Genomic DNA, 16,275 nt, shown 5'->3' on the forward strand with positions numbered 1-16,275 from the left:
GGAAATACCCACAAGTTAAGAGGAAACCCAAAGAGGTGTTTCTGAACAGAGACAATGAAGACTTCGTGGGAAGAAGAGCTGCACAGGACTGAGCCCTTTGCTGGCTTGAGCATCCAGCAGGCACTGCACTGGGAGCATGCATTATCTCGTTAATACTCAGACGACCTGCTATCATCTACATTTCACAGAAACTGTCAATTATTTACATACTTTACAGATGTGAAAAAAGAAACTCAGAGGTAAGCAACCTGGACTACATTAGTGTGGGAGCCTCAGTTCAAACATACATCTAGGAGGCTCCAAAATCTATGCTTTGGTTCACAATGTCCCAAAATTTAAAGAGAGAGTGGAGGGCGAGAGGGGGAGAATGAGAATGTTTGAGTATTTCCAACTTAATATATTATAAGCTACCAAGAAACTATCCAGCACATTGTCATAAGGAAGGGGGACAGGTGATTTCAGTGTGCTCAAAGCAACATGCTCTGGTTGTGTTTCTGCAAGCCAGTACAATAAAAAGAAAAACCTTTCTTGATGTGAAGATGATGACTCCTCAAAATTCCTTATTCCTCTACACTTTAAGATATCCTCGTTTCCAACATTTCACTCCACTGATGTTACGATTCTACCGTGTTTTAAGAATATTAATGCATTTTCATGAGAGCTGATTACTGTAAGCAAATTTTTCCAATGTTAAATTGGGGTAGCTCAATATTATTTTCATATACTATGGATACAATGAAGTTTTTCATTTTTAAATATTTTTGCTAGTTACCAACAAGACACTAGACAGGAAACCATGAGCTCCCCACAAAGGACCCCTCTACATTATTGTTGGGCATTTTTTGGGGGGGGTCCCTGATTTACACTCTTTTACTCAATAAAATCCAGTCCAACATTTATTTTGTTCAAAACCTTTTCAACAACATCCATATATATCTTTCTATATATAACACATATTTCTACAGAGGAAAGATTCATTAACTCCCAAGTAGATCAAACTTGAAAAACCACCTACTACGGGCAACTTGTAGTATATAAATGTATTAATACTTTAGAATTTCTCTGACAAAGACATCTTCATAAAGCGAAAGGGATGAGGAATGAATTTACTACATCACTGCCTCAATGGAAGCACAGTTGCTTCAGAATATATCCATAACATTATTGTGCCAATTCAATTTTAATATCACTTTGAACATCAGTATGCATAATTTAAAGGAACAGCAGATAATACAACTACCAAAATATATGAAAAAAGCTTTTTCGAGCTGAATTACTTCAAAAAAAAAAAAAAAAAAACAGCAAATGTAATATGGTATATGGCATGTTAATATATACCATACTCTAGTGCTATATATCTTCAATAAATAACTGTCCAGGGCCAAAAAACAAAAAGTCCTTTGTTTTGGACATTTTTTGGTTACCAGAATATATGCATATACTCAGGGTAAGTAATAAAGTTTCCTTAGCTTTACACTGAGAAAAAATTTGAAAAATAATTCTGTAGGCAGTCATAATTTATCTAGTCATAGGCTTCCTCAGCAGGAAGGCCACCCGTGGGCCACAGCTATGCAACAGAGGCAGACAATCAAGTCCAGGAAGCCTGCTCACAGTAGCCCTCCAGACCAACAAGGGAAAACGAAGGTCAGGACACACTGTAAGATGCTTTATTAGAAGAATAGCAATGTAAACTGGTGCAACCTTTAAGAAAAGCAGTGCGGAGATTCCTCAAAAGACGTGAAACCGAACCACCATTTGACCCAGCTATTCCCCTCCCCAGTTTATACCCTAAGGACTTAAATAAGCATACTACAGAGATGCAGCCACATCAATGTTTATAGCAGTTCAAGTCACCAATAGCCAAACTATGGAACCAACCTAGGTGTCCTTCAACAGACGAATGCATAAAGAAAGTGTGGTATATATACACAGTGGAATATTACTCAGTCTTAAAGAAGAATGTAATGATGGCCATTTGCAGGTAAATGAATAGAGCCAGAAAATATTATGCTAAGTGAAATAAGCCAATCCCAAAAAACCAAGGGCCAAATGTTTTCTCTGATAGGCAGATGCTAATTCATAATGGGGGGAGGGTCTGGGGAAAAATAGACATATTTTCCATTAGGCAGAAGAGAGTGAAGGGAGGAGGGGAGGTATGGGTGTAGTAAGGATAGTAGAATGAATAGGACATTATGATCCTATGTACATCTATGATTATACAACTGGTGTGATTCTACATCATGTACAACCAGAAGAATGAGAAGTTATACTTCATTTATATATGATGTGTCAAAATACATTCTACTGTCATATATAACTAATTAGAACAAATTTTAAAAATGATATGGAAAAAAAGAATAGCAATGTGCTGTGAGGTGGGAGAAGAGGAAGTCCTCAGACAGGAGGCAACCTTTTATTTGACATCTCAGTTCTACTTAGCAATGTCAAATATTTCTTAGTCCAAACTCACTACCTACGTTGTACAACTTTCCTTCAGACCTTCTACCTCCCTTGCTAATTTTTCTCACTATTCTGTGTTCATTCTTTCCCTTTTATTTAGTATTTGAATATGAGGTTCTTCTATGCCATGGGGCTTCATCTCAATTTTGGCAATTAAAAATTCAACACTTCATCAGTTTCAACTCTGGAGCAAGTTAAAGGCTGTGAGTCACTTACCTAGTGAGTGGCTCTAGATGCCCAGCTAGCTTTTGTTCCTCTCTGTTCATAATCACAACACACAAAAGCCCAGGGCAGGAGTGAAACAAAAACAAAGCAAGCAAAAAAGGTAATAGGAGCTGGGGATATAGCTCAGTTGGTAGAGTGGAGGCCCTGGGTTCAATCCCCAGAACAGCAAAAAAAAAAAAAAAAAAAAAAAAAAAGGTAATAGCCTCAAAATGAAAACAACAAAGCAATATTTTGGAAGTATTTTTGAAGTGAGGGATTTGCTAAGGTAACACAACATAACCTCTCTAGATGTGATCTACAGAGGTTTTAAATGACAGATCTCACCTGAACTGTACCATTTGAAGCCTAAAGTTACTACCATGGCTCCCAATAAATCAACCTACTATGGAAAATAAAACAATAACAACAACAACAACAAAACTGGAATGAATGTATCAGTATGTTATCCTGTTAAATGCTAAATGTTAACAAATGATACTTCTGAGAGGAGAAAATATGTGTACTTTTTTTCCCTAATACTTTTAAGGGTAATTTTATTTTGTCCTAAGACTTTATTTTCCTCTGAATTAGCAATAATGGGCATATATTAAAGACAAATCAAATTACAGTATAAGTTAAATTTTTTTGCAATTTTCCACATACATTTAAAGTGTTTTAATAAAATACTGTGCTGGCTAGAAAACTAAACTTGCTCCCCAATTTCCTTTGAGATTTTCGACAGAAATCTATAAAACAAATTTTAAAGAAAGTTATCTATAGTGATCCAAATAATTCTGAGCATATTCTCTTCCTCCCTCCCTCCCTCCCTCCCCCTCCTAACTTGCTCTCTCGCTTCTTTCTGGATACCTAAAAATTACACTGGGAATACCTAGCAGCTCGTCATGTAAGTAAATGAAGATCAGATAAAGAATATAAAGACTGGCCTTCCCTTAAATGAGATGGATTAGTCTTTCTAATATAGTATTCATTAATGCAGACGTTGCTGAACAATATTGGTACTGTACCATGAATACAAATATGGATAAAACAGATGCCCTAAAAGATCATGTTCTCCTTAGAGAATCACACATAAGAAATCAACTGTAAATAATGCCCTTAATTGATGTCTCCTTTAAAATGCTACAGGGAAGCTCAGAGCAAAGGGTTTTACTTACAAAGCCCTTAAAAGAATAATAAAACCTCACCATTTGGACAAGGTTCAGTTATTTCAGTTGTAGCTATCTCAACAGGACTGTTAGGTAAGAAAGTCTTCAAACTTTTATCATTTCTCCTTCACCTTCTTTTATCACAGTATTCTACCCACCACAAAAATCTATCTATCCCTGGAGAAGTTAAGTATATGCAAGAAAATAAGAGGGTTAGGAAACTAGCTCAATAGTAGAGCTCTTACCTAGCATGGATGAGGCCCTTTGCTTAATCCCTAGCACTGCAAAAAGAAAAAAAAAAGGGGGAGGAGGATTAGAAATTAGATTGATGCCACAAAGAAAGTGAAATAAACTTGGTAAAACTTTAACTTGTGTTTTGTTACTATTAACATATCATCACTTGGGTATACTCAGTATTACCAGGGGCATTCAAAAGTGAATAACTGAGATAATGATAATTATGTCTTTCTTAAATGATGCAAATTCTTCTCAAAAAGCAAATTTTAAAAACAAATCTAATCACATCTGTATAGTTATTCCTCCATTAAGAAACATGTACCTAATTTACCATATACACTACCTTCCTCTGATAGTAAATATATCTGAGAAAAACAGCAATGGAATGTAAATTTCCAAAGAAACCACACTCTCACATTCAATCTTTTAAAAGAAACAATAATCCTTAATGCGACTCATCCAGGAGAGAAGGGGAAAGGGCTGCCACTGGGTTCCAAATGGTATCTTCTCTGAGGAGCCTGAAAATTCCTATTTAGGCTTCTTCATAGTAACCTATACGTCCCATTCCCAACTCAAGGCCCTGCCCTCAATTCACATGGCCCCAAATTACACACAAGGTTCTATCAATCCTGAATGATTAAAAGAGTAAAATCTTTTAAAGGGTTACAAGTGGGGGAAGCCTCTCCCAGAATGCTATACTTGATGAGTTTATGCCCATTTCCACATAAAGTACCATCAAGCATACGCTCCAAGCACACCAACAATAAAACATTTACATAAAAGATCTGCCATCCTTCTCAGTGTGAAAACATTTCTAAGCACTGTCTCCTACTCACTGAGTAAACTACCTGGAGTAACAATGCATTTGTAACAGTAATCTAAATTCTTCTTTTGTAAGCAAAAAAGCATGACCAACTTTACGAAGCAACAAAAAAACATAAATGTCTATCAATTCAGCTATTAAAAGTCATGAAGCAAAATTATGTGTACTGATTTGGATACATCACCAAGACATATGTTAAGTAGGTACAGAGAAAGGTTCAGAACAAAGCTCTCAACTGTTGGGGGTCAAACATGTACATAAATACACCAAGTTAGCCAGTGATGGTCCTGCGGGGAATTAAAACTAGGTGGCTAAATGGAAAAGGCTCTTATTTTTCACTGCATCATCTTTAACACACCTTAAATTATTTACCATGTACCTGTACCATCTAATCAAAACACAAAAACAAATTCTTTAACAATTGCAAATTAATGTTAGCAGAAAAATCCCTTTTGAGGAAAGGTTTAATATTTCCCTACCATGCCCTTACCGACCCTCCATGATGTAAAGCAAGGGGGAGACTGGGGTGAAGGCAGCTCAGTTTTGGGGATACAATGCCTTCTGCCACTTACTTTCTTTACCGCTTTAAAAGAAGGGAAGAATGTAAATTCAAAGAAAAACTATGGCCAAATGCATAACTACCACTTCTCTCCTCTGAGCAAAAGAAAACCAATTAATAGGTTCTCCTCTAGTCCGTCATACAAGCAGAGGAAGAGACATGATAAGCAGAAAAAGGATATTAAGCATCAATGTTCTACCTTTTCAATATATGAACAGAAGACTAGGCCCACAGAAGCATATCATTGACCACTGCAATAATTTGTAGAAGGGTCAGCATTTTGCTAAAACTGCAAGCTTTAACCAAAGGATAACACCAATGCTAACTACCTACTAAGGACTGGCTCAAACATTTTAAAAATAAGTACCAGTCAAATAATAAAATTTACAGGAAAATGTGCCACAGGACTGATCGGACTACAACTTTCCCAGTCAATTCATCTACCAAATGAAACAAATCTGAACGGTTTTGAAATGAACACCTCTAGGGCTTTTCATTTATTATGTTTTAACAAATGTCTTTAGAACGTTTGGAGGGCATTTTTTCCTTTAAACTTTTATTTTTCATATGATATTGAACTTGCCAACCACAGTTTGACCAATAATAGTTTTAAGAACATAACCTTCCAGGTTGACAAGAGATTAACAGAAACAAAAGACTTTAATAAACTTCCTGACAAAATGGTTACATTATTGTCACTGTTAATGGCAAGTTACTTTAAATGACTGATTTTAATACAGCCAATCTGGTGAGTCCCTTTGTTTCCAATAAAATCATAGTGCTTGACAATTTCACAAATTCCCTGTGTGCAAGGCTCTCTGAAAGTACAAAACAGATAATCAAGATACCTGGTGGCCTCAAGATACTTACAACCCTGAAAAGGAGATTGAGTAAATTGTACGTGTGAATATGGCATAATGGATTTCTCTATTGTGCATACTTACAATGAACCAAAACAAGAAGGAAAGAGAAAAAGAGACGAGACAGAGAGAGATGCATTTACCAAAGACCTTACCAGCAATGAGAAGCAAAAGAAGCAAGCCATCTCAAAGCATACAGCACCATCAGTAGGGAACCACCACACCACACTGAATAGTACACACTGTTTCTAACATTAAAATTACAGAACAGTTCATGACTAAATTAGACGCTTAATTAGGGACTTATTTGAAGTTAGAACAGAATTCCAGCAAGATCATTCTCTATTTATTTCAATATTTTACATAAGAGCCGATGTGGATTTTTCTTCTACTATAAACCCGTAGTTGGGCTTACATTCCTACAGAAACCTAAGCACATCTAGAGATTAGAAGGTCAGATTGCTTGGCAAGTATACTGGAATGCCAACCGAAACTAATAAAGTTAACTGACTTATTTCCTTTTAAATGCTATCAAGCACCATATATCTTTTTTGGAAAATGTGGTTATCTTCATTGTAATGCACTTTGGAAGAAGCTTTCCTACTCAATTATGCCTGGAATGTGTGTATATCTGTAAACACTAGCTTGCCCAAAATCTACAGGCGACAGGCTCACAGCAGACTGTGACTGATTCATCTAACAAATAAATGCCATTCTATAAAATTGGTCTATTTACCAATAATTTGACTCCATTTCTGATTTTGGTTTTGCCCAATTCAACAGATTCTTAATAACTTCTCTACCACTTATTGACATAAATTTAGGCAACTTATAAACTGCCTAAGCTTCAATTTCCTCACTTATACAAGAAAAATAATTTAGATTTGCTAACACTTAAAATATCGACTATGGGTCTCTAGCATGCTATCATAGGTAAACTCAAACAAACCCATATTGTATTCACCATTATTATCACCAAATTATACATGGGGAAAGGACACTGAAGTATCCAAGTGTCTCATGGCAGGCGGCAGGGAAGCTTTTGAACACAGAATTTAAAGTCTCTGCTGGAAATCATTAAAGCTACAGCTGCCTAATAAAATATTTCCTGACAACTCATAAAATTCTTGTGAAGACCACATTTAATCAGGCTCATGAAAGCATTTAAGAAAGGTTAAGTGCTATATAAATATACAGTATTTATTATTAGCAAAGTCTTAAGGACAAGACTTACTGGTAACATTGACTGTGGAGGTATCTAAGTAAGCAAAAGTTAATTCTTTTTTAAAAAAAAAAAGTTAAAAGGACTAAGAAGAACCTTAAAGTTCAGTTTCCCATAAATGGTGATGTCCCAGTAAACCATCTTTTAATAGGGCATCGCTCAATTTCTCCTTTAATTCTTCCAGAGATGAAAATCTCACAAGATCACAAGTCAACCCATTCTATTTTGAAATGATGTTCTAATTATTATTAGAAATATCTTCCTTTGAGTCCTAAACAAAATTAAGATTTTCCACATGATAGGCCTATAAACATAAATCTTTGACACAGTCACACTATTCAACACATGACACTGATTAAAGTCCTCTTGGAAATTTGACTCCCTTAAAGTCAACGTAATACCCTAGAAAGGGTCTAATGTGAACCCAGCATCATTATTACCTCTATCAGTCAAAAAACAAGCATCCCCTCACCTTTTTTTTCTTTCCTGACTGGCAAGTCAATTTAATGGGTTCATATTAGCATTCACTTAATTAAAATATCTCGGTTCTCTCTTAACAGGTTTTTTGTTGTGTTTTGTTTTGTTTGTGGGGAGCAGGTGGTACTGGAGGTTGAACCCCAGGGCTTTTTACCACTGAACTACATCCTTAGCCCTTTTAAAATTTTGAGACAAGGTCTTGCTAAGTTGCTTAAGGGTCTCACAAATTGCAGAGGCTGGTTTCAAGCTATCCTTCTACCTCAGCCTCCTCAGACTTTGGGATTACAGGCCAGTGCCACCATGTTCAGTTTAGCAGCTTTCTTTTTTTTTTTTTTTTTTGCCTTGACTGGCAATAAATATTTTAATTTGTTTCATTTTTATGATGAGAAATAACTTTCAAGTTTATTTCCTTTTTTGTTTGTTTGTTGCTTAAATACAAAACTAAACCACAAACAGTTACAACCAAGGCATTTTATCTCACATTTAAATACTCCTGTCTGATTCTTCTCCAATTTGCTGACCACTGACCAGGCTAATGGAGGAGGGGGGAAGACTTTCTTAGGTAGCACCATCATGAAGCCCAGGAAAGAGATAAGGATGAGGACAGGTTCTCACACTCGTCTCCATTAACATTTACCTGGGACCAGGGAAGACAGAGAAGCCCCAGGCCTGTGGACTGAAGGTGGACAGCGAGTGAGAATCACTGGGGAGGGAAGAGGAAGCCAGCTACTCCCCCTGCTATCACATTCAAGGTGAGACCTGAGCAGTGTTCTTGCTCCCTGGCTGTGGGTCCTGCTGGCTCCCTGTGCACCTGATGCCTCAGTTTAGCAGCTTTCTTGATCTCAGTGTAAAACTTGACATTTTATCATTTTTATCTAAATATTTTCTCCATTTTGATCCATGACACTAGCCTCTAAAGATCCTTCTAAATCTTAATTTCATAACCTTACTTTTGTACCTTCCCCCTTCCCTTCATAAATTTAATAATTATAATTAAATTTTCATTCTAGTTACTGAAAAACTGCCAAATAATCTAAAGCCCTAGGATACACTGGCAAAGACCATCATTCTGACTGCATCAATAAATTAAATATGGTCCATCGATTTATTACTGAATCTTTACCCGATATAGCCTCCCATCATCACTCCTTCTTCTGCTCACCAGTTTACTGAAAACCTTTCTTAAAACCAAATAAACCTGTCACCAACATTTCCTTACGTTGCCTGCTCTGTGAAAACAAAGAAAGGAATTTGCATTTACTAGTTTGGTTTTCTTATACCAGAAAACATCTTGAAGATCATAATTTCCTTTTAAATCCATTCATAACGTATGATTTAGTAAAAGCAAGCTAGCATTCCAATTAGAATTAGCAACAGTTCAACAGTTTCTAGTTATTAAAATCTACCTGTGCTCTTCCCTTTTGAGTTTAGTTTTCTGGCACCTTCTCCATGTTTTATTACCCTTAAAAGACTATTCAAAATTATTCCCAAACAGACAGTCCAAGACTATAATTCACCTAATCATGAAGACCTAAGCTGGAAGGGTTGCACTGCCTCCTACCTTGCTTCAACTCTCATTTCTGTCCATCCTCTTTTCTGCTTAAAGATAATTCTCCTTTAAAGAGAAGACCCATAAGGACAAAAGGAAGCAAACAAGTCTGGGACTTAATATGCTTTCTCCATCGCGTTTCCATTACATGATGTACTGTGAATATCAGCTATCTGATCATGATCTTCAGGGTCCAAATTATACTTTCTAAAGGTGTTTATATCATATTCCACACTGTTCACAGATAATTCATTTGTGTTTGAACTTTCCTGTCCACTATTTTCTAACAGTATCTACTATTCTTTTTCATATAATCTTTTTCTCTTACCTTTCACTCAAACCCTTTTTAAATGCAAAGTCAAAAGAGTATCCAAAGCATCTGCCTTGGGTTTATTCCTGTATTTTTTTCCTTTTCATTAAATAAGCACTCACTGAAGATTTTTCTCCTATTGATCCCGTTTCCCATTCCATCTGTCACTATGATCAAGCCCATAATTACTGTAATATGTTTCTAATTCACTTTCCTAAAGACAATCGCATACTACTCAGAGGGCACAAAATTTTCTTTCTTCTTAAGTACAAATTCAAAGAAGTTACCATCACTTCTACCTTATTAAATAAGGAAGTACTTCCTTATTAGTTGGAACAGGCCCTGAAAAGTAATTCCCTTCATTATTCCTATAACCTTCTAAAAGATACATACTCAACATTAGGACTACGAAATGAATTTATTCATATTTGAATAAGTTCTGCTGTCAGGCTTAAATTCCTGCTGGAAAAAGATGATTACAAATGATAGCAAGACCTCACAGGCTCAAAAGTGTTAGGGGTAACTCAATGGGGAAAAAACAGGCCGTTTTCAAAAATGGTTCTGGAATAACTAGATACCTCTCTCGAGGGGATAAACATCCCTTGGCCTTTACCTTACATAGAACACAAAAATTAACCTAAAATGCATCACAGATCTATATGTAAGAGCAAAAATTATCTAATTTCCAGGAGAAAATCTATTTTATAACACTGGGTTAAGCAAAGATTTCTTTTAACTATAATAAGCATAAACTATAAAAACTAATAAAAAAACAAATTATTGTCACAATTAAAAAGTCTTGCTATTCAAGAGCATTAAGGAAATGAAAGACAAGCCACAGGAAATATCTGTAAAACATACAGTATCTAATAAAAGACTGAAACACAGAATATATAAATAATTCTTACAACTCAATGAATTAAAAGACAATCCTTTTTTTAATGAGTAAGAGATTTAAATGGAATATCACAAAAGATATATGAATATATATCTTAAATATATAAAAAGATGCCCAAAACCACTAGTCATTAGAGAAATGCAAATTAAAATCACACTGAGATACTACTATGAACAAAGTTAAAATGACTGACAATACCAAGTGTTGACAAAGATATGAAGCATCTAGAACTCTTGAAAAGAACTAGTGAAAATATAGAATGGTAAAGCCACATTAGAAATGACAGAAAGCATCTTACAAAGTTAAACATAAATTTTATCCTACCACCCAACAATCTTGCTCCCAGGTGTTTACCAAGAAGAAATAACAGAATTCAAATGGCCATCAATTAGTTAATAAATAAGCAAACTGTGGTTAATCCATACTTTGGAATACTATTCAACAACAGAAATGAGAAAACTGCTGATAATATGCAACAACACAAAAAAAAGGCAAACACAAAAGACCGCATGACTCTATTCCTATGAAATTTGAGGAAATACAAAATTATAGTTGTTGCTTGAGGCTGGTGGCCAGGTCAAACTGAAACAAGAAATCAAGAATTTTTAGGACTCTTGATGAAATTTTTATATATCAGGAAATAGTGGTGGTTACATGATTATATATAATTACCAAAATGTATCCAGTGTTCTTCTTCAAATGGATGAATTAATTTCATCATATATAGATTATACCTCAGTAAATCTGGAAAAAAGAAATCTTACATTTTTAATACTAACCACTTTACATTTTATTTTATTACACTCAAAACTTCCTGTTTTCAGTAAATCTGTATCCTAATTTGTCATTTTTAAAAATTAAATAAACAAATTTAGATAACCAGTACAAAAAATAATTATCCACAAGCTCAGGGTGAGGGCCTACAGGCCTTTCAAAACAACAAAAATGAGCTTTAATACACTATGACATCTATTTTGGAAGCCATTTGCTTCCATGTTTTCAGTGATAACTCATAAAGTGACCTCACCTTAGTGCCTCAGGGCCATCCCACACTCTGTTCTTTCTGTAACTCTCTGTACTCATTGTGTGCCTGACTCCTACCACTCTTCCCAATACAACCTAAGACAACCTCCTCTGGGAAGTATTCTGTTTTATGATACCTTAGAGTCTTTCTTCACAGAAAATATAAAAATTTGTCAATTTACTTGCTTGTTTTTGGTCTTCTCCACTGAACTCACAAACTAATGTATGTCATTTTATTTACTACTATTAAGCAGTAAATACAGAGTATGACACCTAACGGGCTCAATAAACCTGTGAATGTTTGAATAAAAAAGAAATGACCCTAATTTAATCCTAATCACAAACCTGGGGACACAAGATATTGTTATAGAGATAAGAAAACCAAGATTTAGAGAGAATAATGACCCAAATTGACATAGCTCTTAAGTAGTGAATCAACCTCAGGCACTCTGACTCCAAGTCCTATTCACTTAACCATGAGTTAATGTCCATACACAGTTTAACAGCTCACTGAATTCCTACAGGGTTGTCTATGTAGAATCTTAAGTCAGATCCTATCATAAATTCTCAGGGCTACTCAAAATATTTCCCTGGAATTTAGTTTGATCAAATAGTCTTAGAAATAAGAGGGTCAACTCAATTGTTTTGTCAAACGGAGATATTTACTACACCTGATGCTTACTTCCTGGAATAGGCTTTAGTTGGCAACAACTAAGTTTATAGTACATGCCTATGTAATAGATGCCTATTTTTTGCTAAAGTAAATAATATAGTATTTAAACATTCATACTGTTAACAAGGGTCTGCTGTCTCACTATTCCTAAACACTATACTATACTATATTCACTATACTATACTTCCTGCCAAGACTAAACAATAAAGCACTAGCCGTCATTAGTAAAAGGTTTAAATGTGCCTAGAGGCGGGGCACGTACACACCAATTAAGACAAAACAAAGGTTATATTCAGCAATATGAAATTTTCTACAATAATTCTATTCATTGGGGAGAAATAAAAATCAGAAAAAGCAAAGCAGAATGAAAGAGCTTTTGAATGACAGTGTACTTAAACAAGTGAGTCAGAAAATGAGTCATCCTTTAAGTGTATGGCTCGAAAATGTGAACAGATACTACCATACATTCTAAGATGTTAATCTTAATTCTTTTCTAAATAAGGAAATAATGCTGGTTTATGTGGAATTCCTGTCTTCAATTTGGTCACAGTGTAAAAAATCAAGTGGTTTTAAGACCAGTTCCTGTAATACTGTCTATGGATAAGGGGTTGCTATAGAATATATAAGAGTACAACCAACAGAAACCACAGGTTTGGTGAAATTCTGTAATATTCTTTAAGGTGGGAATAAGAGTAAGAAAATCCTTTTATATCAGTACAACATAATTCACATTATGCAAAAATTCATACACACCAACAGAAAACATGCCAATTAAACATTGTTAACATTAAGTAAGGAAACATTTATTTCCTTGCAAGGAACCCCCTTCATAATTCGCCTATTTCTACCACTAGCATCACCGTCTCATTTTAAATTCAAAAGCCTAGTGGTGTTTTTAGCTTTTTCTTTTTCCTTTACCCCTCTACATATAATTTCTCACTAATTTCATAATATGCTTTTCAATCATCTCTTGCTTTTTTCATTTGCCCCACCACCAAATGAACTTACCATCACATTTTGGTCATAAAATTGCAACAGTTGTTAAATACAAAAGAAAAAGTTGTTTCAAGACAGTGTACAATAATTCCCAAGTGTGGTATATTGAGATCATTTTGTAGGTATGCCATAAGTAACTTGAAAATAACAACTAACCCTTCCATTCAAATCCTTATAATAACAGTTCTCTCACTAACTTATACACAAAGAAGAAATTTTAAAAAGTACTCAGAGAAAAAAATAACCTTCCTATGAGCAGAAATAAGACTAAAGGCAAATTTCTAAAAAAGAAACTATGAAAGTCAGAAGACAGTGAAATAGCACCCTTCAAATTTTGAAAGAAAACCTGCAACTTGGGATTTTAAAAAGTGCTGAAAACATTCTTCATAATGAATGCTTCTGGGTGAAGTGGTGCAAGCTATAATCCCAGCAACTCAGGAGGCTGAGGCAGGAAGCTCACCAGTTTGAGGTCAGCATCGACTATCTAGCAAGACTCTGTCTCAAAATTTAAAACAAACAAACAGTGAATGCAAAAGTAAAGACATTACTGGATAAACAGAAATGAAGAGGTACTCCCTGAACGCTGAACGTGCATCATGCAGTTTTCTGACTGTCTACACCCAGACACCTAGAGGACAAATTCCAATGTGTCAAAAACAACCCTTGACAGTTTGGTCCCAGTTTGTGGTTAGTGAATTCCAAATATACCTCCTACCACTTCCCATCCATGTATCTCATGATCAAGTTACACTGTACTTCTTCCTCAAACAACTTCCTACTCCTATAGATTATCATATCTATTTACCTCATTAAATTGATATAAACTATATGACTTAATCCTAATCAAACTGAAGTTAAATATAAATATCTAAAGAATTCAAATATAAATATCTGAAGAACTCAAACTATGCTTCAAACATAGAATAATCAGTGATTGTTCTTTTTCTAGAGTTTTTTTGACAATGTCCAAATTCTGAGTATGTCTACAACTAAGCATAGTTTATTATGCTTAATATTAATACGTGTTTTGTAATTGCCATAATGACATATGTAGATCAACTGTTGGGATGATTATTAAAAAAAAAAAAAAAAAAAAAAAAAAAAAAAAAAAAGCCTACCCTTGGGGGGGAAAAAAAAAGCACAGAAAGTAACACAAGCCATTAAGTTTGGTTACATACTTCTGCAATCATGACAGTACAATATTCAAAATATTGTAAATGAAAGACTGCTAAATTCTCTAAGCTAAAAGTCCAAACTATGATAGTAATGCTTCCTGTGTGTGTGTGTGTGTGTGTGTGTACTGTTCACCTATGTACATGTACTGTGTATGCAGTATCTACAATGTGATCCACAAACCAGTTCCTTAAGGAACTTCTGAAGATTACAAATAAATATGTAAATGCTTTAGGATATTTAAGTTAATATCCTATATTTACTGACCCAAATAACAATTTCTACTTTCCACATTGAGGCAAGAGAACAAAAATTTCACAAGTACCATAAAAATAAGAAGTCTACTTGGTCATTTTTTGAATACAATAAAACAACAATCCTAAGATCAAACTTTAGTCTAACTTGTATGCTCCAGACACAACATTAGAGAGGCTTAATTACCACCTTGTCAGCAAAGGCAAAAATCATCTTAGCATCAAAGAACAGAAAAATATACATATATATACATATGTATATTTTAAACCTTAGGTGTTTTTTATCTTATATAATTCTGCCCTAAAACACCCTACTCCCCTTTCCTTTGTGCCATAACCTTTCTCTAAAAGAGGAAGCAACATTGTCAGGTTTTCCATTTTTAAAAAAGATTCCTAGGGCGGGGGTTATAGTTCAGAGGCAGAGCACTTGCTTAGCATGCATGAAGCACTGGGTTCAATCCTAAGCACCACATAAAAATAAATAAAATAAAGGTATTGTGTACATCTACAACTAAAATTTTTTTTAAAAAGATTCCTAGGTTAAGCAACATTTCATTTATCAAGGCGTCTCAAATAACTAATACACAGCTGAGACCCAAAGGTAAACTAAAGGAGGGGGAAAGATCTTTAATTAGTAAACAGCAGGTATTCAAACAGAAATAAACTGAAGTTCATTATTTTATCAACAAACAAGTCTCTCAAAACCTTCACACAAAACTAATTTAACTAGTTTATTCTGGTTCTATTCAGAACAAATTTTGGATAATTTAAAGCAGACTTAGAATTGCTTCATTCACAAGTTTTAAAAGATGAGAAGCTGAAGGTTAGAAATAGGAAAGAACTACTAAAGGCAGATACACTAATGATGTGCAACAAATAATCATCTACCCAAAGGAGTCAGATAGTTAAAAACAAAAAAACCTATTAGGAAGAATTAAAACACATTTAATCTAAATCTACTTTGACTACACTCATGCAGTGTTAAAAATCTCATTAGGCCCTTAGTTACTAGTTAAAAATATTTAGTATACTCTATATCATAAGACAGTAATATAAAATTTTAAAAAGCAGTTTCAACCAGAATAATTAAAACATAAGCTTGTGCTTCAGGCATCCAAAAAAAAAATCCACATTGTGGAATATTTCAATTCCTAATTGAACAGTTCCCACATACTTGTAAAATATTCAAGCAACACAGAAATGTATCAAGAAAAGTAAAATCTCCTCCACACCCGCTTCCCAAACCAACTTCCCAGTAGTAACTGTTTCTGGTGTCTGTAACTGCTTTCTCCTCTGCATACTCCAAAACAGATATGATCACACCACACACACACATACCTGCATACACACATAAGGATATATGTAAACATATATGAGAGCATGGGCACTAG

At 34.7% G+C, this 16,275-nt stretch overlaps 1 protein-coding gene across 3 annotated transcripts in view; it reads right to left on the reverse strand.

The window, feature by feature from the left end:
- Nucleotides 1–16,275, reverse strand: part of Usp6nl (USP6 N-terminal like) — a 141,673-nt gene that overhangs the window by 70,028 nt on the left and 55,370 nt on the right. The window contains exon 3 of one of the 3 annotated variants that reach the window (XM_047520704.1): nt 4,076–4,111. The exons of the other annotated variants lie outside the window; for them this stretch is intronic. Within the exon in view, the coding sequence (XP_047376660.1) occupies nt 4,076–4,111 (36 nt within the window). The remainder of the gene's footprint in view (nt 1–4,075; nt 4,112–16,275) is intronic. 3 annotated transcript variants of the gene reach the window in all.

Source organism: Sciurus carolinensis, chromosome 12, assembly GCF_902686445.1.
Source record: "Sciurus carolinensis chromosome 12, mSciCar1.2, whole genome shotgun sequence".
NCBI classification, from domain to species: domain Eukaryota; kingdom Metazoa; phylum Chordata; class Mammalia; order Rodentia; family Sciuridae; genus Sciurus; species Sciurus carolinensis.